This window comes from Grammomys surdaster, unplaced genomic scaffold, assembly GCF_004785775.1.
Source record: "Grammomys surdaster isolate TR1022 unplaced genomic scaffold, NIH_TR_1.0 253, whole genome shotgun sequence".
Taxonomy (NCBI): Eukaryota; Metazoa; Chordata; class Mammalia; order Rodentia; family Muridae; genus Grammomys; species Grammomys surdaster.
The window spans coordinates 62,554-88,490 of NW_021604694.1; the positions used below are offsets into that span (position 1 = coordinate 62,554).

General features: G+C 52.1%; 4 protein-coding genes and 1 long non-coding RNA gene across 7 annotated transcripts; 4 read left to right on the plus strand and 1 right to left on the minus strand.

The window, feature by feature from the left end:
• Positions 1-1,305: 1,305 nt before the first annotated feature.
• Mapk3 (mitogen-activated protein kinase 3) lies at positions 1,306-7,586 on the plus strand. Its single transcript, XM_028775154.1, has 9 exons — positions 1,306-1,559; positions 2,474-2,656; positions 4,788-4,977; positions 5,146-5,262; positions 5,489-5,603; positions 5,955-6,086; positions 6,253-6,362; positions 6,442-6,596; positions 6,993-7,586. The coding sequence occupies exons 1-8, from the start codon at positions 1,387-1,389 to the stop codon at positions 6,562-6,564; spliced, it is 1,143 nt and encodes a 380-aa protein (XP_028630987.1). The 5' UTR covers positions 1,306-1,386; the 3' UTR covers positions 6,565-6,596; positions 6,993-7,586.
• Positions 7,587-7,716: 130 nt separating this feature from the next.
• Gdpd3 (glycerophosphodiester phosphodiesterase domain containing 3) lies at positions 7,717-16,167 on the plus strand. The gene is made up of 10 exons (XM_028775204.1): positions 7,717-8,380; positions 8,676-8,718; positions 8,951-9,086; positions 9,167-9,212; positions 9,332-9,450; positions 9,528-9,617; positions 10,330-10,463; positions 13,153-13,212; positions 13,329-13,380; positions 15,970-16,167. The coding sequence occupies exons 1-10, from the start codon at positions 8,242-8,244 to the stop codon at positions 16,111-16,113; spliced, it is 963 nt and encodes a 320-aa protein (XP_028631037.1). The 5' UTR covers positions 7,717-8,241; the 3' UTR covers positions 16,114-16,167.
• On the minus strand, positions 14,759-17,179 carry LOC114627414. The gene is made up of 3 exons (XR_003712364.1): positions 17,072-17,179; positions 16,914-16,976; positions 14,759-14,957 (listed from the first exon to the last, which is right to left on the minus strand). It is a non-coding gene; the product is annotated as an uncharacterized LOC114627414 (long non-coding RNA).
• Positions 17,180-17,350: 171 nt separating this feature from the next.
• Ypel3 (yippee like 3) lies at positions 17,351-20,864 on the plus strand. Of its 3 annotated transcripts, none has more exons than XM_028775151.1 (5): positions 17,351-17,579; positions 18,139-18,321; positions 18,422-18,465; positions 18,679-18,787; positions 20,377-20,864. In XM_028775151.1, exons 2-5 carry the CDS (start codon positions 18,205-18,207, stop codon positions 20,464-20,466), a joined length of 360 nt encoding a protein of 119 aa, XP_028630984.1. In that variant the 5' UTR covers positions 17,351-17,579; positions 18,139-18,204; the 3' UTR covers positions 20,467-20,864. The 3 variants fall into 3 exon arrangements, with proteins under 3 accessions (XP_028630984.1, XP_028630983.1, XP_028630982.1); XM_028775150.1 differs by having other exon boundaries at positions 17,357-17,479; XM_028775149.1 differs by lacking the exon at positions 17,351-17,579 and adding an exon at positions 17,967-17,985.
• A 974-nt stretch (positions 20,865-21,838) lies between these two features.
• Tbx6 (T-box 6) lies at positions 21,839-25,771 on the plus strand. The gene is made up of 8 exons (XM_028775152.1): positions 21,839-21,975; positions 22,064-22,298; positions 23,220-23,487; positions 23,580-23,726; positions 23,805-23,875; positions 24,741-24,814; positions 24,895-25,078; positions 25,159-25,771. Exons 1-8 carry the CDS (start codon positions 21,858-21,860, stop codon positions 25,370-25,372), a joined length of 1,311 nt encoding a protein of 436 aa, XP_028630985.1. The 5' UTR covers positions 21,839-21,857; the 3' UTR covers positions 25,373-25,771.
• The last annotated feature ends 166 nt before the right edge of the window (positions 25,772-25,937 follow it).

The window sequence follows — 25,937 nt, forward strand, 5'->3', positions numbered from 1 at the left end:
CTACCCAGCCATCTTACTGGCAAAGATCCAGGGTGTTGATATTGCTGTTTGGGGTGTGTGTGTGTGTGTGTGTGTGTGTGTGTGTGTGTGTGTATAATGGAGAGAGAAAAGCTGACAGTGCATTTTAATTGATTTAGTTACCTCTGTTCACAGCCACCACCCCTTCCCACCTTCTCCTGTGAAGTGGGCTGTGTTGCATGTCCTCTGGGCAATAAGGCAGAGGGCATGTACAACACTGGGACCTCAGAACACACCTGAGCCCAGCTCCAGGCCTGCTTCTTCACACTGGAGTCAGGGCTGACTTCACAGCTTCCTAGTGCTGCCTGCCGTCCACCCTTCAGATTGCTTCCTCATTATAAAATGTAAGATGTGCTCCCCCAACACCACAGGGTGGCTCAGTGGATGTGGGCACTTCCTACCAAGTCTGAGCCTGAGTTGGATACCTGGGACTCACGTGGTGGAAGGAATCAGAAGTCCTCTGACCTCCACACGGTCTCTGTGACATACTCATGCCTCAACACACAAAATTAATAATAATGTGGCAAATAAATAAGAAATTTTGGAATCTGGGCATGGTGATACTGTCTTTAATCCCAACACTGGAGAGTTATGTTGAGGCCAGCCTGGTCTATGTAGTGAGTTCCATGACAGCCAGTTCTGTGTCAAGAGACCCTCTTAAAAAAGAAAGAAAGAATCCCAGCACTTGGGAGGCAGAGGCAGGCAGATTTCTGAGTTCAAGGCCAGCCTGGTCTACAGAGTGAGTTCCAGGACAGCCAGAGCTACACAGAGAAACCCTGTCTCAAAAAAAAAAACAAAAAAAAAAAAAAAGAAAGAAAAAAAAGAAAGAAAAAGGAAAAGGAAGAGAGAGAGGGAGAGAGAGAGAAAAAAGGAAGGAGGTGTGGCTCAGTGATAGGATGCTTGCCTAGCATCCTGAATCTGCATGATGGCTCAGGCCTAAAAGCAGAAGAATGTGTTCAAGGCCAACCTCCACCACATAGAGCCTTTGTGGCTAGCCTAGATTACCACTGTCTGTCTAAATGAAACAAAAGGTGAGAGGCAGGTCTCCAAAGGTTAACTGTGAGACATAGGTGGGTTCCCTTAGCATCACTGAGGGCCACTGGTCCCTGGGGGCTGCAGAACTCTCTTGGCCGACTAAAGTACCCTAGTGGCCATAACTGGGAAGGAACAGCGTAACTAGGCGGGAAAGCCGGGCGCGCGCCCAGAAGACCACGTGACGTCGCGGGCCCGCGCAGGCTCGCCGGGCAGGCGCGGGGGCGGGGCGCGCGGGGGCGGGGGCGGAGCCTGGCGCGCGGCCCCGCGGTGACAGGGCGGTAGGGAGGGGCGGGGCCGCGGGCGGGGCAGCGGGGGGAGGCGGGAGGAGTGGAGATGGCGGCGGCGGCGGCGGCTCCGGGGGGCGGGGGCGGGGAGCCCAGGGGAACTGCTGGGGTCGTCCCGGTGGTCCCGGGAGAAGTGGAGGTGGTGAAGGGGCAGCCATTCGACGTGGGCCCACGCTACACGCAGCTGCAGTACATCGGCGAGGGCGCGTACGGCATGGTCAGGTGAGGGGGCGTCCCGGGAGGGGGCTTCAGAGCAGGGACAGCAGGTGCGTGCCCGGGACATGGGGGCCCGGGGAGTGTCGCAGGGGAGGGATAGTGGAGTGACTTCTGGGGGACCAGGAGCTACTTTCTCTGGGGAGGGGGGTTGGAGGCTTTGAAGCCACCTTGTATTGTTAAGGGAGGAGCACCTGGGGGACCCTAGAGATACAGGTGGAGCTAAGAGGATGAGTATTCTTGGTGTAGGGGGAGTGAGGGCCCCATAAGCAGGTAGTGGGAGCCTTGGTTCCCCCTGATGAGGCTGTGACAGAGTTTGAGAGAGAAGAGCAAAGCTCAGGGTGGGGCAAACCTTTGCACCTCTGCCCCTAGCAAGGCTAGGGGTCCAAAGTAGGGAGGGGTCTCTAGAATGTGCCTTATTTTGTGGGATACGTGTTTGTGAGTTCTCGCTGCCTAACTGTGTGCTCCTGGCCTTTGTTCCTATGGGAACAGCTCTGACCCAGGAACCTCACAGGGAGACCTGCCTGCCCCTCCTTATCTCTTTTCTCCTGTCCCATTCCTGAATCCTCTAGGCTTCATCTTTCTCCATTTAACTCCTATCGGCTGGACCTGCCGTGGATTGAAAGAGTCCAGCTTGGGAAAGGGGAGGAGGGTGGGGGCAACTAGAATGTAAGAGGGTCCAGGAGAAAGGAAGTCAGTGAGTGGCCACTCTCTTCCTCTGTTTGTGAAGTCACTGAAAGGCTGCCTGGCTGGTCCCCAGCTTTTCCCCTGGAGATTCCAGGCCTTCACAGCAGGAAGGAGCCAGCATTGTTTACACTTGGCCTGAACCCTCTCCTGCTCTCTCCCGTCCCTGCCAAGGCCTGGGTGGGGCCACGAGGCCTGGATTCCCCCTTTGTAAGGCCACATCTCTCTGGCCCTCTCAGCTCAGCTTATGACCACGTGCGCAAGACCAGAGTGGCTATCAAGAAGATCAGCCCCTTCGAGCATCAAACCTACTGTCAGCGCACGCTGAGGGAAATCCAGATCTTGCTGCGATTCCGCCATGAGAATGTCATAGGCATCCGAGACATCCTCAGAGCGCCGACCCTGGAAGCCATGCGGGATGTGTATCCTTCCTTCACTTTAGCCAAAGCCTCAGAGCTAGGCTAGGGAGCTTGGCTTTGCTTTCTGTTGTCATCTTTTGTACCACCCTCCAAAAAAAAAAAAAAAAAAAAAAAAAAAAACCCCAGAAAATAAATTTAGCAGAGAGTCTACAGAACATAAGAGCACACTGGCAGGCCTTGGATCCTGGTCTGTTGCAGCCAAGTGGAGTGGCCTTGAACACATCCTTTTCTGCTCTGTGCCCCAGTATGGTGTGTGGGGAGGGAGAATGCTGGGCTAAATGATCTCTATGGGAGCTTTGTCTTCTGACATCTGCAGTTCTGTGACATGACCCAGTCTCTGCCCACAGCCCGTTCTTGCTCAACAGACTCACGATTCTTTCTTTAGAGACCTCACACTGGATGGAAAGCAAAGAGGAAAACCAGTATTGGACAGGCCTAGTGCTTTGATTCTAATTCAACCTTCTGACTTCTCTGTGTGATGAGCTTTACCACGTCCATTTTAAAGATGAGGAAACTGAGGCTCTTCTGTTAAGTTTTGTGGTGCCTTCTCAGGGGGTGGGCAGTACTTTCTCCAACATGGAGGGGGCTTTCAAACCACCTTGTATTATTAAGAGGGGGAACCTGAGGACCTAGAGTCACAGGGCAGAGCCATGCCTTTGCACTCCTGCCCCTGGCTAGGCCAGGGTCTCAAGCAAAGATGAGGGGCTCTGAGGGTCTTCCTATATAAGAAAGCCTAAATTCAGCTGTTCCTGTTTGTTGCTTCCTCTTCTCCCCTAGTTGGCTTTCTTGGAGCCTTCCCACTTTTCTGAGAGCCCCACCCTTATTACCTGTGGACTTGTACCTTGACCAGGGAGGGTAGTCCAGCCCTTGTTGCCCTTGCTTGACACTGCTTTCCTAGTTCAGACATCCAGTTCATTGTCCACATCTACTTCCTGCTTGGCTCCATTGTTAGCAGACGGTAGCACCCATGGCCTCTTCCCTACCCACCCCTCCCAATCCCAGGATTTGTTCTGCAGTCTCTGCAACTCTGACCACAGGAAATCGACACACTCCTGTCTTGCTGCGTGACCTTCAGCAGGTCTCTGTGTCCTAGACTTACCCATTTATAAAACAGCAGGGTTGGTCCATGTGTGTATATCTGCATGTGCTTGTTCTCTCTTTTTGAGAAAGGGCCTCACTATGTAGACCAGGCTAGCCCTGAACTTACAGAGATCCAATTGCCATTGCCTCCGGGGTGCCACCAGCCCCAGTTCACATGTCTTCTGTAAAAGACTGTTCAGACTTAGTTTTTTGAGAAAGTGTCACTGTGTATTCCTGGTTGGCCTCAGGCTATCTTTGTAGACCAGGCTGATTTTAAACTTCTAGGCAGTCCTCTGGCCCCTGCCTCTCAAGTGCTGAGATTATAGGAGTGAGGTCCTCTGCCCAGCTCCTGACTACTCTTCTAAAGATAAACCAGATGACATTTGTTTATGTTTAATCTTTGTTTTATCTTCAAGTATAAAAGGACTCTCAGTTCTCCACCTTCTGGTGTATGGTCAAGTGCTCTGTAGGAACACACTGCTGGGGAGTGTCTCCTCACTCTCCTGGCACGAATCATCCCCATAAGGCAGGCATTTATTTTTAAGCAAACAGTTACTGTGTGCCAGATGGTATTCGTGCGTTATCTCGTTTAACCCACTCTACGGCCGCATGGCTCTGCATGGAGTAACAACAGTGCTTCTTGTTTGCCGAGCGCTCTCCGCAAGCATCTTCTGCTCACAGCCACCCTCTGAAGAACACTTACTCTCCCTGTGTGTCAGACCAGGAGACCGAGGCTTGGACAGGTTAAGGACACGGGGCTGTGGAGGGAGCATGGGGACTTCGGGCATGAGTGGGTTAACTCGGAGCTCCTGCTCTTCCCACATTCTCCCACTACCCTCCCACTACCTTCCACAGCACCCTCATTTGCTCAGTAGGGAAACTGAGGGCCCAGAATAGATGTGCCTTGCACACTGTCAGCTCCAAGCCTTGTGAAGCGCATGAGGCCAAGGGACCCTAGCTGGAAGGAGTACCACAGCTCCTGGTCAGAGCCTGTTTTCCTTAACGAAGTGTCTCCTACTTCCCCCGACTCGGGGGTCTCTGGAGCCATCCTCAGTTACATCGTTCAGGACCTCATGGAGACAGACCTGTACAAGCTGCTTAAGAGCCAGCAGCTGAGCAATGACCACATCTGCTACTTCCTCTACCAGATCCTCCGGGGCCTCAAGTACATACACTCAGCCAATGTGCTGCACCGGGACCTGAAGCCCTCCAATCTGCTTATCAACACCACCTGCGACCTTAAGGTCAGAGGTTAAATGCCAGCCTCTCTCCTCTTCCCTGGTTGTGGGGCCTGTGGGTGGCCAGCAAAAGCAACCTTGGAACTTAGCAAGCAAGAACAGAATAGGCAGGGCAGGGCCACCTCCTAGCCTGTGGAGGCCTTGAGCCCTTCAGTGGCCTGGGTTTGATTCCAGATCTGTGATTTTGGCCTGGCCCGGATTGCTGACCCTGAACATGACCACACTGGCTTTCTGACCGAGTACGTGGCCACACGATGGTACCGAGCCCCAGAGATCATGCTTAACTCCAAGGTAGGAGAGTTACTCACGTCTGCAAGGGAGTCCTAGAGCCATCTCTGGGCCTTGGCACAATACCTCCAGCCCTTGGGCTCTAGGAAGATGTAGAGGTAGAGTTTTCCTAGCCTCTGTCCTCTGCCCTGTGCTGTGTTAGATCTAAGTTGGATATAGTGCATGTCCCAAATACCAGGAATGAGCCTGATGAGGCTGGCCGGGGAGCTCAGCACACTCTCCTCCCCAGGGCTACACCAAATCCATTGACATCTGGTCTGTGGGCTGCATTCTGGCTGAGATGCTCTCCAACCGGCCTATCTTCCCTGGCAAGCACTACCTGGACCAGCTCAACCACATTCTAGGTGAAAGGGCCTGTCTGTCTGAGAGGGTTGGAGGTTAGCTTATCAGAGGTGACGTTTCTGGAGGGTGAGAATTGGGTACCACATGTGGAGCCTCCCCAGCATCTCATGGTATTTCTTCCCATTTGAAAGCTGGGAAAAGCAAGGCTAAGCCCTATACCTGAGGAAGACTGGAGCGAGAATCTGAGTCCAGGGCTCCCTGGTTCTCAGCTCTTTGCTCTTCGTCACTTCCTGGAGTGGGTAGGTGGGCAGGTATGGTGGCACGTGGCTGAGCTTGGGATCCTGTGCTTGCTTCCTGACCTGTTCCCAGAAAGAGGACTTGACTTCTCACCAAGACAACTGGTTTATCCACAGGTATCCTGGGTTCTCCATCCCAGGAGGACCTTAACTGTATCATCAACATGAAGGCCCGAAACTACCTACAGTCTCTGCCCTCGAAAACCAAGGTGGCTTGGGCCAAGCTTTTTCCCAAATCTGACTCCAAAGGTGAGTGAGACAAAGACAAAAGGCCTGGGGTAGGCTAAAGCCCAGCGACAAAGAAGAGTGTGTGCCCTTACCTCCTGCCTCAGTAGACAGGCCCTGGGCACTGGACAGGGGATGTCCATGGAAGTCCTTTAGCCTTCCCCTGACTGCTGCCCCTGCCTCGCCTTAGCTCTTGATCTGCTGGACCGGATGTTGACCTTTAACCCGAACAAGCGCATCACAGTCGAGGAAGCTCTGGCTCACCCTTACCTGGAGCAGTACTATGATCCCACAGATGAGGTAGGCTGGCCACCAGCGGCTGCGAGGGGGGTTAGTATCTCAAGTGTCTAGCCTGTACCTTACTGTCCTTGCCCCCTAGCCAGTGGCTGAGGAGCCGTTCACCTTTGACATGGAGCTGGATGATCTCCCCAAGGAGCGGCTGAAGGAGCTGATCTTCCAAGAGACAGCCCGCTTCCAGCCAGGGGCATCAGAGGGCCCCTAACAAGAACAGAAACCCCTGTCCTTTTGGACCTGGTGAGTGGCTCCCAATGCCCCTGCACAGCCACATCCTAGTCAGAGGCTGCCCAGCCTGGGTGCTTCATCATCTGTGCACGTGTGTGGTAGCAACAAAGGGCCAGGGCCTGCCACTCATGTGTGACCGAGCATCCTCCAGCCCCATAAGTTTCCCTCTTGTCAGCATCACTGGAGACCCAAGGGTGAGGGACCCGCCCCTTGTGAGGAGCCATCCGGCCTTGGGGGCAGAGTGTACCATGATGACTTTGAGGGGAACCTGTAATCACCGTAACACTTGGTGGCTGCTCTTATTAGCTGCAGATAAAGAAGCCAAGAGCCACAGAACTCGACAGACCAGTGGCACTGGGGTCAAGGCTCACCCAGCTGACAGTTCTTTCCGTCGGCTTCTGTTTTCAGGTCCTGCTCCTACTTCCTCCTTCTCTGCAGATTGTTAGAAAATGAACTTTGCTCAACCCAGACCCCGGCAGCCCAGGCTGGACCACGGGTGGGCCTGGCCATCTTCTCTCACTTTGCTGGGGTCTCCTGCTTCAAGCAGGCTTCTCCCACTCCAATCCCCTGTCCCATCTCCCCATGGCCCGAGTGATGAGGTGGCCCCAGAGCTGATCTCTGCTGCTGTGTCTTTATCTACACTTGCTAGCCCCGGCTCTGGTAGACCGTTCTGGAATGGAAGGGCTATGAGCGCCCTAGGCTCTGTTCTACAGAGGGGTGGAGGGCACTGAGTAGGGACTCGGGCTAAGCTCTGTCCTACTTATCTTGTTGGAACCCCACCCCATTTTCCCTGACAGAACATTCCTAAGTTTCAAGGGCTAGTTTCCCTGAGGAGCCAGGCCCAGGCCTAACCCTCTCCCTCTCAAGCTGCCACATGTAACGCCCTTGCTGCTTCTGTGTGTGGGTGATTGGATGTGGAGGTGGGGCCCGTGGAGAGCCGGTGCCCCTCCCCACCTCCCGTGCCTGTATCTAATATATAAATACAGAGATGTGTATACGGATGACCCTGCCTCTGTCTGTGTGTGCCGACACGACCCCAGCACTCTACACTCACAACCGCCACCCCCCTCCAGTTGTGGCTTTACAGGACCCTGGTAGTCTTTGGCTCCAGCTGGCCAGGCATGAGGTTGGGTTCTAAGGAGTGCCAGTTCCCTGGGAAGGGGTCAGTTTCCCTTTAGTCACTGTCTTCCCTAACAGCTTCCTGTTTAGCTGCCTGGAGTGATTTGGGGTGACTCAGGGGTACCTTACACAACCCCAGATTCCTGGGAAGTGGCAAAGGTAGTAAGTTACAGATCCTGTCCACAAACACCTATGGGAGGCAGAGAAATCTAAAAACTAGAGGGTGGGGCTGCTTAATCCCCCCCACACACACATGGTCGAGAACAGAAGGGGGTGTTGAGATCTGTGAAAGGTCTCTGAATGTGAAACCCAGGGCTGCCTGCCTCAGTTCCGGTGCGTAGCCCCAGCTCTGGGCCATACTGCAGTCTGGCCATGTTCCAGCAGCACCCAGCAGGCTCAGCAGGTCCATGGGCGTGGCACTGCCCAGTGGTGGAGCCAGCCTACACTGGCTCAGCAGGCAGGCTCGGCCCGGGCATCAGATCCCTTTGGGACTGGGAAGGCTGTGCTTTTGACAGAAGCCTGCTGCGGAGCCAGGGCTATGATCCCCCTCCTGTACTTTGTTCTGCCCACCCTGGGCAGTTACATCATGCTCTCCATCTTCTTCCTGCGCCGACCTCATCTGCTGCACACACCCAGAGCTCCTGTCTTCCCTATCTGCCTGGCTGCCCACCGTGGAGGTGAGCTGAGTCAGGGAGTGAGAAGGGATGGAATCCATTTAGGGGGGAAGGAGCCTAACAAGACAGGTGCCATGGTGGGCAGCCCGTCGTTGAGGCGTAGGGCACTAGTGAATGTTGAAAAGCGAGGTGAGCAGAGTCACACGGGTTCTGGAGGGTGTGTGACAGGGAAGAAGAGGCTGGTTCAACTGATTGGAAGAGAGGAAACCTAAAGCAAGTGGGAGGCCATCGAGAAGAAAGGTAGGTAGACAGGAAGGTCAAGCCAGGTCCCAGGGACCCACACAAACTGCTTCCACAGGGTCTGGGGAGCGGCTGGAAAACACCATGGAGGCAGTAGAAAAGTGAGTCCGAGCCCCAGCAAGCTCCATGTAAGGTTGTGGGGTTATAGGTTGTACTCTGCAGGGCAACCAGGGATACTACTTAATCAATTCGTAAATTGGGTATCTGGAAGCCCCTGGAACTGTGTAGGTGGGTTCACATGTCTCATCATAAATTCTGTGCCAATATTTCTCCTCCACTACATGCCCTGGTCCTTCTTGTGTCCTCTTCCCCCACCAACCTTTGCTCCCATAGTTCCATGGCCCAGCGAGCAGATCTCTTGGAATTTGACTGCCAGCTCACCCGAGATGGTGTGGTGGTAGTGTCACACGACAAGAACCTGTCCCGCCAGTCAGGCCTAAATAAGGATGTGAACACCCTGGCCTTTGAGGTGAGCTTTGCAGCCCCTCATACTGAGAGCTGCATGACTTATACACATGCACCCTGATGACGCTTCTCTGTTCTCCACAGGAACTGCCCCTCTACAAGGAAGAACTGGAGATTTACTTCTCGCCGGGTAAGATGTTTGTAGCCACCATTGTACTGCCTAGCCACCTTCTCATGTACTCTCATTAAACCCCTCCCTCTAGCCTGTTTATCCTACTCTGACCCAAGTTTTTGTGACCCCCTGCCTAGGCCATTTTGCCCACGGGTCAGACCGGCACATGATTAGTTTGGAGGATGTATTCCAGAAATTTCCTAGGACTCCCATGAGCTTGGAGATCAAAGAAAAAAATGAAGAACTCATTCACAAGGTAGTACTGTAGCCCAGCAGGTGAGGGCAGGGTCAAGAGAGGCCTGGCTTCTCTTACTCCCCTTCTCCCCATCCTAGGTAGCCAACCTGACCAGGCACTTTGACCGGAGCGAGATTACTATTTGGGCTTCAGAGAAGAGCTCAGTCATGAAGAGATGCAAGGCTGCTGTGAGTCCCTCTTTCTCTGCCATGGGGTTAGAAGCCACCTTAGCCCAAGGAGGACCCCAGGAAGAAGCCTTCAGCACAGTCCCAAAGAGCAGGATTGGAAAAGTCAGACATGTGACTGTGTACTGGCATGGCAATGCCATGAGGACTGCTCTGGGAAACCTGCAGTACTGGCACTGCTGGTCAGGTGTTTGGTACTGTGACAGGCTTCAGGCCATACCTTATGGCTCATTGTTTCAGAGATTTTAACCCATATCACTTTGGCCTCATAGCTAGAGGTCAAGAGAGCACGAGAAGGAGGCCTCCTCATTAATTAGGAAGCAGAAATAACACCTGGACTCGTTTTTCCTCCTTCCCTATTGTCATGGGCCTGAGAGGTGGGAAGAGGAGAATAGATACCAGTTTGGAAGCAGATGCCAGGCTGCTTCTTCCCCTACGAGCCCTTCCCAGCATAGGGAGAAGCTGCTGCCCGCGTTCTGGGTGGGTCTCCACCCCTAGCTGAGTTTGTGGAAACGTCCTCAGGTATGCCCACAGGTACTTCCCCAAACTCCTAGGTACTACTTCCTAAGCCAATCGAATGAACAGAATTAACCATTGTACTGTTCAAGGTGTGACTGCGATGTCCAGCCCTGACCCTTTTGGTGAGTACCACCTCTCTGCTGTCTCGGGTGCAGACAGACAGCTCTACCTTCTCACCTCTCCCCCTGCCTCCCAGAATCCTGAGATGCCCATGGCCTTCACAATATGGCGATCATTCTGGATATTGGTGTTCTACTACCTGGGGCTGCTGCCTTTTGTCTCCATCCCTGAGAAGTTTTTCTTCTGTTTCCTGCCCACCATCATCAACAGGTACCAGTGAGATGGGGCGTAGAACCTCCCTGTTCAGGCTACATTGCCCAGGATTTGTGTGCCAGTGACCCGGGACCCCCAGTTCCCTAATTTCCTCAGAGCCCTCAAGGTTCTTTAAATAGTGTGTGTGTGTGTGTGTGTGTGCGCGCGCGCGCGCGTGCACACGCGCATTTGTACACCACATGTGTACAGTTCACTACAGAGTCCAGAAGAGAGTGTCAGATACCCCGGAACTAGAGTTACAGGTGGTTGTGAATCACCCAAGAAGAATACTTAGAACCAAATTCAGGTCCTCTTAAAGACCAGCAAGTTCTTAACCACTGAGCCATCTCTCCAATCCCAAAGCCCTTTAAATAGGATAGTGACTTCTTTTTTATTTTGTTTTGTCTAATTGAGACAGAATTTCATGTATCTTAAACTGGCCTGAAACAAAGTAGCTGAGAAAGACATTGAATTTTTAATCCTCCTGCCTCTACCAGGTTTTATTCAGTGCTAGAAGCGGAACCTAGGGTTTTGTAGGGTTTTGTGTATGCTGGGACACAATTTGTTATAGAGGGTGTGTGTGTGTGTGTGTGTGTGTGTGTGTGTGTGTGTGTGTGTGTGTGTATGGATGCCAGAGACAACATTCTTTCTGCCTTTAGGTAGGTTCCAGGGATTGGATTCAAGTTGCTGGGCTTTCATGGCAAGGACCTTTATCCACTAAGCCACTGGTTCTTAACCTGTGGGTCAAGACCCCTATGGGGGTTGAACAACCCTTTCACAGGGGTTGTCTAAGACCACTGGAAAACACAATGCTTATAGTTCATAACAGCAAAATTATAGTTGTAAAGTAACAATGACAATAATTTTATTGTCCTTGGAGTTGGGGGGTCACCACAGTGTAAGGAACTATATGAAAGGGTGACAGCATTTGGACGGTTGAGAACCACTGCACTAACCATGGAGAAGGCCTGATTTTAGTTTTTGAGACAAGGGTCTCATATATAGGCCTCAAACCCTCAATCCTCCTGCTTCTGCCTTCCCAGTGCTGGAATCATGGGCCTCCACCACTATAGTTCTTGCCTGGCATTTATGAACACTAAGGGGTTTGTGACATCACCACCAACAACAGCAATAACAACGTGCAGGCTAATATATATAATGCTATGCAGCTTTAGAACAAATTCATCCAAACCCTTAATGGAAAACCTCTCTGGTCAGTGCAGTTGTTGGTTTGTTTTTTTGTTTTGTTTGTTTTGTTTTTGTTTTTGTTGTTGTTTTGGTTTTTTGTTTGTTTGTTTTTTGAGACAGGTTTTCTCTGTGTAGCCCTGGCTGTCCTGGAACTCACTCTGTAGACCAGGCTGGCCTCGAACTCAGAAATCTTCCTGCCTCTGCCTCCCAAGTGCTGGGATTAAAGGTGTGCGCCACCACTGCCTGGCCAGTGCAGTTGTAATAGGACAATAATGAGGGTAGGTCAGCCTTGAAAAGAAACCTGACTTGCCTGAGTCAGGCCCTGGGGGAACAGCCAGGCTCTCTCACTCTAAGGTGACTTAGCCCACCCTACACTAGCCCTGTTAACAAAATAACTGTAGGAAGATACTTTCTTAGCTTGGGCCTGCCTCCTCCCTTTCCTTTCTGACAATGTCTCCTTGACTGTCCCCAAAGCCCTGGTTCTACTATGTGATTTTCAGGAGAGCTAGCCAGCCCCGCAGCCCCGCAGCCCCGCAGCCCCGCAGCCCCGCAGCCCCGCAGCCCCGCAGCCCCAAAGCTTTGTTTGCAGTAGTTTACACAGGGCTAAAGATTTTCACATATTGTGGAATATTTAACCTTTACCTTACAATGCCCCTTCCAGAAGGTAGAGCCGTGATCTCTCCCCCACCCCCCATTAGTATCAGAGATGCAGGGTTTCTGTGATTTGCCCAAGGTTACCCAGCTGAAAATACAGAGCCTGGGCACACTCCAAAATCAAAAATCATCCCTAGAATGGGATAAGTTGTGACATGTCGTCAACCTAGTAAGCCCTGTCTCATCTGAAAAAGCTGGCCAAATTTGGACACCACGGCACACTCCTGTAATCCCAGCACTCATGAGAGGGTGAGGCTAGAGAGTTGCAAGTTCTGGACCAACCTCTGCTATTCTTAAAAACCTACCCTTGGCAGGGCAGTGGTGGTGCATGCCTTTAATCCCAGCCCTCAGGAGGCAGAGGCAGGAGGATCTCTTTAAGTTTGAGAGTTCCAAGACAGCCAGGGCTACACAAAGAAATCCTGTCTTGAAAAGCTAAAAAATTAAAAAAAAACAAAAAACAAAAAAACAACTCACCCAGACTCAACCAGGAGGACCTCTGTGATATCTAGCTCTGATATCGAGCTGGTCACAGATATGGTTTTGACCTCCAGTGTGTTCCAGTGTCTAAGCCTCAGATCCTTGCCCTTAAGATGGGAAGAGAGATAAGCTCTGAGACCAAGGACTCGGGACACAGTCAGCTCTCACGAGGGTTGCATTTTCTCTCTAGGCACCTGCAGAGCTCCTTCAGGCTAGGCCAGCGTTAAGGAGTCATTACCACCACATGCCTCTGCCCCCCACCACAGAGAGGGAGGGAGGGAGGGAGGGAGGGAGGGAGGGAGGGAGGGAGGGAGGGAGGGAAGAAGAAGAGAGAGAGAGAGAGAGAGAGAGAGAGAGAAGGAGCTGACTCTGCCCCTTCTCTCCACAGGACTTATTTCCCATTTTCCTGTGGATGGATGAACAAACTGTCGGCTACAGTTACAAAATGGTAAGGTGGACAGGGCTGCTGGGTAGAGGGTCCACATGGGGACCTGCCACCACCCTTCTCCTTTGTCCTCTTTCATCACTGTATCATCGCCTTTGATGTCCCCATCCGTCCTCCAGGATCATCATGAGGAAAAGTCTGATCCGACACTTGCAGGACAGAGGGGTGCAGGTGAGGACTCAGCCGGTAGAATGTTGGGATGACGATGGTTCTTGGGGAGAGAAAGAACATCGGAGGCTGGCATCCACAGGCTAAAGCTTGGAGGAACAAGAGGCTGGGCTCAGAGAAACTGGGCAGATTCCCTAGGCTGAGGGCAGTGAAGGTCAGTTAGGCCCATTGGCCTCATGTGTAATAGGACCATGACCTTAGGGAGGGAAGCTTTTGAAAGTCTACCACCTGATCCAGATAAATTCACTGAGTGAAGTCCTGGATGTACAACATGGAGACTGAGGGGTGGTAGGTAGACAACAAGTGTCCTTAAGAGCCTGATACTGCCACGGACAGGAGTCAGACTTGGGTGACAGCAATGGGGACAGATGGAAGGGTTAACTCAGAGAAAGGCTTTGTCTACTACCTGTGTCTGGCATTGCTGAGGAAGAAGGACAGAGAGGTTTTTTCTTCCCAGCCCTCTCACACCTCTGATCTCCACATGTTTAAAGACTGGACCTTCATTTGTTCAACTAAGACATCCAGAGATCCTAAGGCAGGCATGGTTGGTTGACTCTGCTCGGCCCAGGGGGAGTGGCACTATTAGGAGATGTGGCCTTGTGGAGGAAGTCAGCACTATGGAGTTGGCTTTGAGGTCCTATGCTCAAGGGCTGCCCAGTGTGGAATGAGACACCCTGGATGATAATGGACTGAACCTATGACACCGTAAGCCAGCCCCAATTAAGAGTTGCCTTGGCCATGGCGTCTCTTCACAGCAATGGAAACTCAAACTGAGATACCATGCCAGCCAGGTGCAGCAGCCCATACATGTGATACTTGGGAAACAGAGGCAGGAAGATAGTGGGTTCTAAACCAGTTTGGACTGAGTTACACTCCCTGCCTCAAAACAACAAAGATAAAACAAACAAGGAAGACAATAAAATGATTCAGTGGCTAAAGGCTTCTGCCATCAACCTGATGACCTAAGAGCTGTCCTCTGGCCCACAAACTTGGTGTGATGTGCACTCGCCCCCTCATAAATAAATAAAATCAAATTGTTAAAAAATAGAAGCCAATGGCTGGGGATGTGGCTCATTTGGTAGAATACTTGCCTAGCAGCCCCAAAGCCCTGGGTTCAGTAACCAGCACACACAAACACACACACACACACACACACACACACACACACACACACACACACGGAATGGGATGGGAGAGATGGCTCAGCAGTTAAGAGCATTTGCTGCTCTTCTAGAGTGTCCACGTTTGGTTCCCAGCACCCATAATCACTGGCTTACAATCATTCATAACTCCAGCTCCAGGGGATCAGATGTCTTAGCAGACATCTGTTGGCACCCGACGTATATGTGGTAAACAGAAATACATGTAGACACATCACTCATCCCTATCAAACAAACACATACATTTTTATTTTTAAAATAAATACAAATAAATTGTAAAAAGAACAATAGTAAAGGGGGGGAAAAAACAGGTGTAGTGCTATATACCCGTAACCTGAGCACTAGACATGGAAACAGGACAGAAGTCCAAGGTCATCATCGGCTAGAGAGAGTGCGAGGCCAACTTGGTTACATGAGACCCTAAGAGAGAAGAGAAAAGAAGAGGGGAAGGAAGGGAGACGAGAAGAGACCGTAAGAAGTTATAAAGTAATTAGTAATGGGCTTTTTAGTACCTAACTTTAAAAATATATTACATGTGTTTGTGTGTGTGTACACCGGGTGGGGCACACCCCACACTGTGCTTGGAGAGGTCACAGGGTGTGTGTGTTGTAGGGATCAGGGATCTTCTACCTTGTAGATTCTGGGGACCTATCTCAGGTCCTCAGGTGACTTTACCTGCTGAGTCATGTCACTGGCCCTTGTTTGTGTTTTTGTTCGATTTGTTTTGTAGTACTAGGAATCAAACCCAGGGCTTTGCACTTAAGTAGCCAGGACTAAACCATTGAGCAACAGCCCCAGTTCCTGGATTGTTTGTGACAGGTCTCATATAGCCCAGGCTGGCCCTTGAACTCCCTATGTAACACAAGATATCTTTGAATTCCTTTCCCTTCTATCTCTTGCCTCTCGTTGCTATAAAAACAATCATGCCCCACCACAGTGCTACTTTACCTTTGTTTTTAATAGAATTTCTTGTTTCTTTTGAGACAAAGTTTCACTGTGTAACTCTAGCTGGCCTGAAATTTACTATACAGACTTAGGCTAGATCTCCCAGAGATCCACCCACCTCTGCATCCTGAGTTCTGAGACAGTTCAACTGCAAGTTCATGTAGTTACATGATGTATGTATTTATTTTTGAGGCAGGGTCTTGCTATATAACCCTGGCTGGCTGCTACTCTGTGTAGCTCAGATGGCTTCCCAAGTGCAGAGTTACAAACATGCATGGCCACACTTAGCTCTAAGATCATATATTTAGGTTTTGACAGTAGCTGTGCTTAATAACCAATTTGGAAATTTCTAAAAAGATAACCATCAGCTCCAGGACACCACTGCTGGGAAATCTGTGCAGAAGGAGGGGCTGCCACCTCCTGGATGTTAAAGGAAGCTTTGGGTTGGTGTTTGGAAACTAACCTGTCCCTTGTTTTCCCTGTTCAGGTACTATTTTGGTGCCTTAATGAAGAATCAGATTTTGAAGTGGCCTTCAACTTGGGAGTCAATGGTGTCATGACTGATTACCCCACAGCCCTGAGACACTACCTGGACAAGCAGAAAGGAAGAGACCCAGCCTCCTCAGTCTGAAGCCCTGTCCTTTCTTTCTCTTAAGAAAAATAAATATTTTCTTGTCAAAACATAGTTCATCTTTAGATTCCTAGAACATCTTTCACCTCAGCACTTGGAAGGCAGAGGCAGGTGGATTTCTATGAGTTATATTCCAGGGCTACAAAGTGAGACCCTGCCCACTGACACCCCTCCAAAAAGAAGCCTGGGGGCCTAAGTAGGCTGGCCCACTTGTTCCACTACATTCCAGACCCAGTGGAGTGGCACCACACCCTGTGCCAGCTTGGCCTCCACTCTGAAGCATGCTAACCAAGTGCCCGAGACTCTAGAGATCTTGAGATGAGTGGTTTTCCTGAAACCATTAAGAGACCCAGACACACAAAGGACTTGATTTTCCTCATGTTACTGATGTTGGTCACCTTATACACTGAACTGCAGCAGGCAGGCATGGGTGAGCTCACAGGCTCCCCCACTGTACCTGCTGTCCTCTTTCTGATCTCCAACACTGGGTCCTAATTCATTTAATGAATATTTCCAATGCAGTACTTTTCAAGCCTACTGGTTACTGAGACTCTGCAGTGAACTCAAGTCTAGGTATACCAGACATGAGTTTAAACAGACATTTTCACTGGGGTCAGACCTACAGAAACCTGGAGGCCAGGCATACCAGAGGATGCCTGGAGCAGATGACGCTCAGCCGTAGAGATTTTTAAAGCCTTGGTTCCTGGGAGTCTAGTAGCAAAAGGACACCTTTAGCTCTTCCTTTCTAACAATCTGTCCACGTGCTTGGGAAAAGTGAGAATTCCAACTTTAACTCTTACCATCTGGATAATCTCTGGAGAGGATCTCTTCTCCAAGCCTCAGAACCTGGTCAAATGGAGAAACTACAGGATTGTGAGATAGTGGTCAGTGGATAAACGAAGACAATTACGACGAGATTTCTCAGGGGTTTGTATACAGACAACACCCTCCTACTAACCCCACGCCAGGTTAGGATCCTTGTCTCTTCCAGGACCAGAGATAGCAGAGCACCAGAGGTGCAATCGGGCCGAGTTAGCCTCTGGGTTAGGCTGCGAGTCGCAGCCGCATTTCCGGGCGAGCTGGCTAGCGGGAGCCGGGAGGAGGGGGAAGGGCAGCCCAGCCTCTGCTGGCCGCCGTATGACGCGCCCCCTCATTTGCATGCGGCACTCCGATTGGCTACGGCGGCCGCCGGGACAGGAGGCCGGCCCCCTCCCCCTCCCGCCGCAGCCGCGGCAGCAGCTGGTCTCGGTGTAAACAAGTCGAGGCGGCTGCGAACCGGGCCGGGGGGGACGGCGCCCATCAGGAGCGCCCCCCACTCCCAGGCCAGGCCACCCCGCGGACCGGGCCCTCCACGCGCCCAGGCGAGGTGAGGCCTGGACCGACGTCTCTGCGCGTCGCCCCGCGCCCCCGCCCCGCAAGCGAGGACTGCCCCTTCCCCCGCGCACGCCCCCATCCCCTCGCCCCAGGTGAGCCCCGGGGTCTCAGGTAAGGCTTGGCGATGCAGGTAAGATTCCCCTCAGCGGAGATGAGGCTCAGCGCCTGCAGGTAAAAACCCCTCTACCCCCTAGGGGACCCTCTTCCTTTGGGGAGGCCTCCTGCCTCCTCCAGGTGAGAGACCCTTTCCCCAAGCGAATTCCATATACCCCACATTTGCCCTATCACTAGTCCAAATAGGGTCCCAAGGACAAGTCAGTTTCTTATCCCCCCCCATAATCCCCCAAAACTGAAAACTGGCAGCCCATCCACTCTGAAGCCCCTTCTTCCTGTTTCAGATGCCAGCTCAGCAAGGGTGAGGCCAGAAGCAGGTGGGTGACTCACCTAGAGCTCCTCCTAGCCTCAGTTTACCCGCTGATGCAACCTGAGGCCTCCTCAGTGAGTCAAAACTGAGATGACTCTGGTCCCTGGTGAGACTGCTGGCTCTAGGGAAAGGAGAGAGCAGCCAAGTGTGACAGAGTCCCCATAGTTCTGGGCTTGTCTACATGTGTGTGATCTTGGTCCTGACAGTCCACCTCTCCTTCCTGGCAGGCACTGGGCTCCCTCTGCTCCCCGTGGACCGCTCCCCGCGTGGGGCCACTGCCCTTGGCCCCCGCCATGGTGCGGATTTCAAAGCCCAAGACATTTCAGGCCTACTTGGATGATTGTCACCGGAGGTATAGCTGTGCCCACTGCCGTGCTCACCTGGCCAACCACGACGACCTCATCTCCAAGGTAAGCAGGCCACATTTTTAGTCCAGAATGGCAATGGGCTGCCTGGCAACTCCCCACCAATAGCCCTAACCCCTCCTCTCGTCTCCCCACTACCCTCCAGTCCTTCCAGGGCAGTCAGGGGCGTGCCTACCTCTTCAACTCTGTGTGAGTATTCATCTCCTTCCTTTCTTTTCCTGACCTCTGTTGTGACCTGTGACCCCTGGCATCATGCCGATGATATTCCCAGAGTCCCTTGTTTCAGACAGAAAGCCATCATCAGGCTCCTCTTAGAGGCTAAGATCAGACACTGAACATACTAGCTAGAGGGGGGTCTCTGTGCTGCTGAGACCCTCCCTGGGACTACCTTTGTTCCCACAGGGTGAATGTGGGTTGCGGGCCAGCAGAAGAGCGGGTGCTGCTGACAGGTCTTCATGCTGTCGCTGACATCCATTGCGAGAACTGCAAGACCACTTTGGGCTGGAAATATGTGAGTTTGTGATCTCTTAACCTAGGCTGGCCTTTGACCTAACCTCATCCCTTCTTCCTTGAAAGCATATACCTTTGCCTTTCAGAGTACCAGTGACCCAGCATACCTGTTTTTCCCCCCAGTGACTGGTGTCTGTCCATTGCATTCTGCAGGGCTTTGAGGTTGTTCCTCTTCCCTCAGAGGATTAGCACCCCTATCTTAGATGATTAGTAGCAAATAGAATCATCATTTATTGAATGCTTATCTGCCATGCATGTTAACACACGGCATATAGTCTCTTAAATCATTACAACTCTTCTGGTGGCAGACTCTATTACAGAAGACAAGGAGTCTGGGACATTTGTCCAAGATCACACAACTAAGACTCTGTAGCAGTGTGGAAATTAGGTCCCCAGGTCTTTGCACAGTTCCTGTAGCTTCTGATGCTCTCTAGCATCTGGTTTCACAATCTCAAGTCTCATTTCCTTACCTGGCATGGGAGCATAAAGCCACTACCTGGCACAGAAGATCATTATGAGGCTCAGATTACATTTAGCAAAGTTGTTCCGTATACATGTGGAGAATGTATTAGGGAATTGGCCATTTGGCTTGTCTCTAGGAGCTGGATGCCCCAGGAAGAGACAGAGAGTCCTAACCTGACTTTACCTCTGACCCTGCCACAGATTTGCTGTGTGTCTCTGGACAGGTGGCTTGGCCCCTCTGAAACTCCTACAAATATAGCCTAGACCAGAGGTTAAAAACTCAAATGTCAGCAGTGTGTGGAGCTGCACACCTTTATTATTTTTTTATTTTTTGAGACAGAGTTTTTCTGTATAGCCTGGGCTGTCCTGGAATTCACGCTGTAAACCAGGCTGGCCTCGAACTCAGAAATCCACCTGCCTCTGCCTCCCAGGTGCTGGGATTAAAGGCGTGCGCCACCACTGCCCAGCAGCTGCACACCTTTAATCTCAACACTGAGGAAGCAGGGGCAGGTGATCTCTGAGTTCTAGGCCAGCCTAGTGAGCTCCAGGACACCCAGGGCTATGTAGACCCTGTCTCAAATTAAAACAAAATCTGTCAAATGGCTAGAAGGCCAAGCAGATACTGTGGGCTTATAAATGAGTAGCATAGATTTACGGCTGAGAAAGCAGGCTGGTGCAAAATGGAGTGAGCATGTATATCTATCACTTAGCTGTACGTTTTATTGTATTTTTTTAATGTGGTGCTTGTGTTGAATCCAGGCCCTCCCACATGCTAAACATCCCCAATCCCTAAAGTTGTTTATATGAAGTTCTCTGCTATCTAAACAAAACTGCTTGTAGGCTGAAATGGCCCTTAGGCCACCAGTTTGTAATCCCTGGACTGTGAAATCTTGTAGGTACTTCCATATCCTCCCTATTGGAGCTGTCATTAATTTTCAGAAATACCCATGATTCAAAGTTCTCTCTATTCCCAGGGAGAAACAGGCCTGCCAGTTGTGTTTGGACAGGTAGCTGAGCTTCCCCGGGCCACAGTGTTTTCATATATAAAACAAGACCGGTCATTTCCAAACCCCACTGCTTAGCAGTAAGAGTCTTGTCTGTGACTGGCAGCCCTTTCTCTCCTTTCAGGAGCAAGCCTTTGAGAGCAGCCAGAAATACAAAGAGGGGAAGTACATCATCGAACTCAACCACATGATCAAAGACAACGGCTGGGACTGACCTAGCTCCTGACGCATGTGGCTTCAGCCTGGCCTGGCCGCCAGGGGGAGCCACTGGTCTCGCTTCTCCTTAAGGGAGCTCTGGACCCTCAGGGTCCCCACAGGGGAAGGATCCAGCTCCTGTACATATATTTTATTGCATGCACTGTGACCTTGGGGGGAGACAAGGAGGGGGATTGTACCCCCCCCCCCCGCACCTCCCTGCGATCTGACTGGCTTGGATCTCATTTTTTAACCCCTTCCTGTCTTGCCTGTCCCATAGATATGGCCTGTGTGCTGCTCTCATGGCCCCGGTGCACCATCTTTCTGTGAATCTCTCCCACTGGATCCCTCTTACCTGCAACGTGTCTGTTCTTGTTCTGTAGCGTTTGTAAATAATAAAACAATGGAATGGAGACAGCCCCTGGCTCACATGGAATACAGAAAGGGGACCTGGAATACAAGTTCCTTCCCTATAGATGGGTTCCATTCAGAGCCTCAGCAGGAGGAATGGAGTAGGAACAGTAGACCAAATTGGTCTAGACCCCGACTTCTTGCCTGTGTTTGTCTTGGTGTTAGTGCCTTAGGGGGCAAGCATCAGGAAAGACCACCAATTCTCTGGCTTTGCCGGCCTGGTCTGAACTACAATTCCCAGGGACCCCAACACAGCTTGCCTGTGGCCTTTACGTGCGACTGGCGCAGTGCCTACTGGGAAATGTAGTTGAAGTGGTCTCGGCTTAAGACCTTGCGCCTTGCACGAAGTACCACAGACTTGTAGCTGTGCACGCCCCTCAACTTTTGAGACTTGGAGGAAGCTTTTTATTCTATAAACCCGGGAGGACTCTAAGCTTTAGTCGTCTGCTGCGGTCTCTTGAAGATGCCCAGTGTCTGTCGTATCAGCTCAGACACCAACCCTGCACTTGTCCTCGCGTTCACTTAGAAAGGCTAGTCCTTCAAGTGAAGAAAAGGGAGGGGTCACCTTCCAGAAAGTCTGGGGCTTTAGGGTCTAACCCGGGATCCTAGGCTCGGTGCCAGGATCCAGGTCCCACCCCTGCCCCCTAGCCGGTCTGCCCCCACCGTGGGAACAGAGACCAGCTGGCCGGAAGCGCCAAACTGCGTCCCTGTCTTAGCCCTAGGGATCAATCAGGCCGAGGAGTTAATTATGTAATGAGGGGGTAGGGGGTCGGGACTAGTGAAGCCGCGAGGGAGAGGGGAGGGTACCCAGGTATCCGGCCTCCTCTTGGACCCCTTCGAGGCCCCAGGGGTCTCCATTCCAACCCACCTCCAGGGCCCCAAGGAGGGGAGGGGCTGTGATCTCTGGTTTGGAAGGGGCTGTGCTGTAAGCTATAAAGGGGGCATCCCTTAGACCCCGGTTTCTAGCAACCGGGACACAAGGCCAGAAGAAACTACAACATGTACCATCCACGAGAGTTGTACCCCTCTCTGGGGACTGGCTACCGTCTGGGACACCCCCAGCCTGGGGCAGACTCCACCTTCCCACCTGCCCTGACAGAGGGCTACCGCTACCCTGGTGAGCGGTTGGATTGGCTCTGGGTAAGGGGCAGGAAACTGGGAATATGTGGCCCTCCCCTGGATCCTCATTCTTCCCACATCTCCAGATTTGGATACTTCTAAACTGGATTGCTTCCTCTCTGGGATTGAGGCAGCTCCCCACACTCTGGCTGCACCCCCTCCTTTGCCCCTTCTCCCGTCTGCTCTGGGCCCTGAGACAGCACCGCCACCCCCAGAGGCCCTTCACTCGCTTCCTGGGGTCAGCCTGAGCTTGGAGAACCAGGAACTGTGGAAGGAATTCAGCGCTGTGGGGACAGAGATGATCATCACCAAGGCTGGCAGGTGAGGGATGGCCAAGTCAGCTTTTAGAAAAGATAGAATCCCTGGGGACAGAGCTAGGTTTAGGGGCCTCTCCAGGGCTAGTATAACCCAGACAGCAGAATCTAACTATGGCCTGACACTATCTGTGACCCTGGGTGAACAGGAGTTACACTGTGTCGAGGTTCAAGGATCAGTCTGGAGAGTTTGTGACTGGGTTTAGGAGCGGTTCTATCAAGGGTCAAAGAGGTCAGTCTGGTTGGGTTGTAGGTTGGCATGTGGCCTAACTCAGAAACAGACAGACTATGAGAAGGATCAAGGACCAGTCAGTGACCATTGTCAGGAGAATCTGTCCAGAATCAGGGTCAGTATGTGGCTAAGTCCCAGCTCACCCTCTAAGAAGGTGAATGCTCAACGTGTGAGCTCTGGCAAGGTCTCTAAAGCCTGAACCCCAGGATAAATCCTGTCCCCAGGGCCCGGCACCTATTATTTCTGAAGAAAGTTAGTCTTCGCAGCCACAGGGGTCAGTGCTGCACCAAGGCAGGGAGCGGGAGGCTCCTAAGGCTTCAGGAAGAAAATAGTCACCATTGTCTCTGTAAATAGAGTTACAGGGGACAGGGAGCAGGAGCCTGGACAGGAAGTGGCAAGGGCTCTGAGACAGGCTTGCACCTTGTTGTAACTAGAATAGGGAGTAAAGAAGCAAGTGTGGAGGAGATTAACCTGCTGTGCCTGTCAGATCCTCAAACCTGTCTGTTCCTTTTGCCCATCTGTAAAATGGAATAAACCTTCCAGCTCTTAGCCTCTGTGTTGGAAAACCTAATCACACCTCTCTGGCTTTACTGTGCCAAAATTGAGGTGCCTGTTGCTAGTTTCTTTGCTGGTGCTGGGTTCACCCGTGGTAGTGGGTAGCTCCAGGCCTCTCTTCCCTCTCCATCCCCTGTGCAGGCGCATGTTCCCTGCTTGCCGAGTATCAGTCACTGGCCTGGACCCAGAGGCCCGCTACTTGTTCCTTCTGGATGTGATTCCAGTGGATGGGGCCCGATACCGCTGGCAAGGCCAGCACTGGGAGCCCAGTGGCAAGGCTGAGCCCCGCCTACCTGACCGTGTCTACATTCACCCCGATTCTCCTGCCACCGGTGCCCACTGGATGCGGCAACCCGTATCCTTCCATCGTGTTAAGCTCACCAACAGCACACTGGACCCCCATGGCCACGTGAGGCCCGGGCTGGGACCCCTTGATAGGGTTTTAGGGTGGTACTGGGAGGAAGGTGAAGGCTGGGAGTCACCTCATTTCTTCCCTCCCAGCTGATCTTGCACTCCATGCACAAGTACCAGCCACGTATCCACCTGGTGAGAGCCACCCAACTTTGCAGCCAACATTGGGGGGGTGTGGCCTCCTTCCGATTTCCTGAGACCACATTCATCTCTGTGACAGCCTACCAGAACCCTAGGGTGAGTGACCTTGCTTGAGGGAGGGGCAGTACCTGTAGCTCAGGCTACAGGGGCTTTGACCTGGATGTGTGTCCTCAGATCACACAGCTGAAGATCGCAGCCAATCCCTTTGCCAAAGGTTTCCGAGAAAATGGCAGAAACTGTAAGAGGTGGGCACCATTCATTCAGTGAGTGTTTACTAATTCCTGTGTGCCAGGCACTGTGCCAGGTTACCAGGAACATGAGGGTGAGTAAAACCATGTATCCACTTCTGATTCAACAAATACTTAAACTTGCTCAGTCCTCATACAATTGACAGACTAGTCGGCAAGAGAGACCTGTAAGATTCTAATGAGCAATAAGGTATGAAAAAGGTGGCAAGGCTGGAGGGAAATAGTGGAGAAAAGGCACCCGAGGACAATTGACAAAGACCTTTAGGAAGGGGAGGGGAAGGCTGGTGTCTGGAAAAACACAAGTGCAAAGGCCCTGAGGCAGAAGTGTCCTAAAGTGAGAGTGAAGGGAAGGCAGATAATTGCTTTCCAAGGAAGGACTTGGGCATCTGTTCTGAGTACAACCCAAGAGCTGACCTAGCCCTGGGAGAGCTTCTAGTCTATCCCAAAACAGTTACTGGTTCACTAGCTCAAATATAGAATGAGTTGTGAAGGCCATGAGGGAGGTGTGTGATGCCACAGAAGGTCAGGGAGCCCTTCCTGGAAGAAGTAAAGATTGTCAGGTGCAGAAATGCTGTGAGGCAGCCATGAAATTGGGCAGATATTGGACCTTGCTGCTGGGAAGGTGCTTTCTCAGATTCTAAATACCCAAGGAGGAAAGAAAGCACTGAAGAACCAAGTTCCAACTCTGAGAGGAACCTCAGCTCTGCTGCTTTTTAGTGGCTTCTCTGGTCCTCAGTTGCTTATCTGTAAAATGGGTATAATATAGGACCTGCCCGCAGGGTGCCTGGGAGGGTGAAATGCCTAGCACCTGGTAAGTACTATCAGTGCCATCATCACATCATAATCATCATCCATTCCCCAGGGAGCGGGATGCCCGTGTGAAGAGGAAACTTCGGGGCCCAGAGCCAGTAGCCACAGAGGCCTGTGGGAGTGAGGGTGAGTGCTGTCCTGGTGGCATGGGGCCAAACCTGAGACATGGAGCCCCCCCAGCCAACCTGTGCTTTTCGTCTCCTCAGATACGCCAGGGGGTCCCTGTGACTCCACCCTGGGTGGGGACATTCGGGACTCAGATCCAGAACAGGCTCCAACCCCCCGGGAAGCTGCTTCTGCCTCAGCTCCCCCATGTGGGGGCCCCAGTGCTGAGGCCTACCTCCTGCACCCTGCAGCTTTTCATGGGGCCCCCAGTCACCTACCAGCCAGGTAAAGTGGGCAAAGGCAGAGGGCTGGGTGCTCTAGGAGGGGGTGGCCCTGTTCCGTTCTTATACCTCTCTCCTGACTAGGACACCTCGCTTTCCCGAGGCTCCAGATCCTGGGCGTCCAGCTCCCTACTCAGCTGCATTCCTGGACCTACAGCCTGGACCAGGGGGTTCCACCTGTCAGGCAGCTCCACCTGTACCGTCCTTTGCCCCACACTTCATTCAAGGGGGCCCCTTTGCTCTACCATACCCAGGACCTGGGGGTTATCTGGACATGGGAGCCAAGCCAATGTACTGAGCCATCATGTAGTACGCCAAGATGGCCTATGCCATCTTCCCTTGATCCTCCAGCTCCCTTCCCCCAGCCTGGTAGCATCTGCATTGAAGTGGCAGCCCCCTCCCCCCCACCAAATGGCTAGCTTGGGCCTCTCTCTACCCTTTAGTTCACACCTTGATTTCACTCCACCCCCTCTGGCTTCAAAGCTCAGGCAAGGCGGCTCTGAGTCCAGCTGGGGCCAGCTTCCCCTCAGCTCTCACCTCAGTGCGAATGGAGGGAGACTCTGCCTGGCCAAATGGGGCCCCAGCCAAGTACCCCCACCTCCTGGGGGCCTCGTCACTAGTGTAAGCCACACCAATTTGTTCTCAGGATCAGAGTATTTTTGTTAATAAAACTCCAAAGACATGAGTGCTCAGGAAACTTGAGCTAATGGTGTTGGCCCTGGGCGGGGCTGGGGAGCCACAGCTTTAAGGTCCAGATGCTTGCCCCTGTGGATAGGAAGGAGCCTGCTCTGGGCATGTCCCCTTCAACAAGATGGATTAGTCTCCTCACAGTGGTTGCTTTAAGAATCAAGGCTTGTCCAGGA

Bases quoted from the DNA above. Each gene is read 5' to 3' on its own strand.
- Mapk3 (XM_028775154.1), top strand. From the start codon at position 1,387: ATGGCGGCGGCGGCGGCGGCTCCGGGGGGCGGGGGCGGGGAGCCCAGG. The intron at 4,978-5,145 runs GTCAGAGGTTAA...GTTTGATTCCAG, and splicing joins ACACCACCTGCGACCTTAAG to ATCTGTGATTTTGGCCTGGC. The intron at 5,263-5,488 runs GTAGGAGAGTTA...TCTCCTCCCCAG, and splicing joins AGATCATGCTTAACTCCAAG to GGCTACACCAAATCCATTGA.
- Gdpd3 (XM_028775204.1), top strand. From the start codon at position 8,242: ATGATCCCCCTCCTGTACTTTGTTCTGCCCACCCTGGGCAGTTACATC. The intron at 10,464-13,152 runs GTACCAGTGAGA...TTCTCTCCACAG, and splicing joins CTGCCCACCATCATCAACAG to GACTTATTTCCCATTTTCCT. The intron at 13,381-15,969 runs GTGAGGACTCAG...TTCCCTGTTCAG, and splicing joins TGCAGGACAGAGGGGTGCAG to GTACTATTTTGGTGCCTTAA.
- Ypel3 (XM_028775151.1), top strand. From the start codon at position 18,205: ATGGTGCGGATTTCAAAGCCCAAGACATTTCAGGCCTACTTGGATGAT. The intron at 18,466-18,678 runs GTGAGTATTCAT...TTGTTCCCACAG, and splicing joins GCCTACCTCTTCAACTCTGT to GGTGAATGTGGGTTGCGGGC. The intron at 18,788-20,376 runs GTGAGTTTGTGA...CTCTCCTTTCAG, and splicing joins CCACTTTGGGCTGGAAATAT to GAGCAAGCCTTTGAGAGCAG.
- Tbx6 (XM_028775152.1), top strand. From the start codon at position 21,858: ATGTACCATCCACGAGAGTTGTACCCCTCTCTGGGGACTGGCTACCGT. The intron at 23,488-23,579 runs GTGAGGCCCGGG...CTTCCCTCCCAG, and splicing joins CACTGGACCCCCATGGCCAC to CTGATCTTGCACTCCATGCA. The intron at 23,876-24,740 runs GTGGGCACCATT...TCCATTCCCCAG, and splicing joins AATGGCAGAAACTGTAAGAG to GGAGCGGGATGCCCGTGTGA.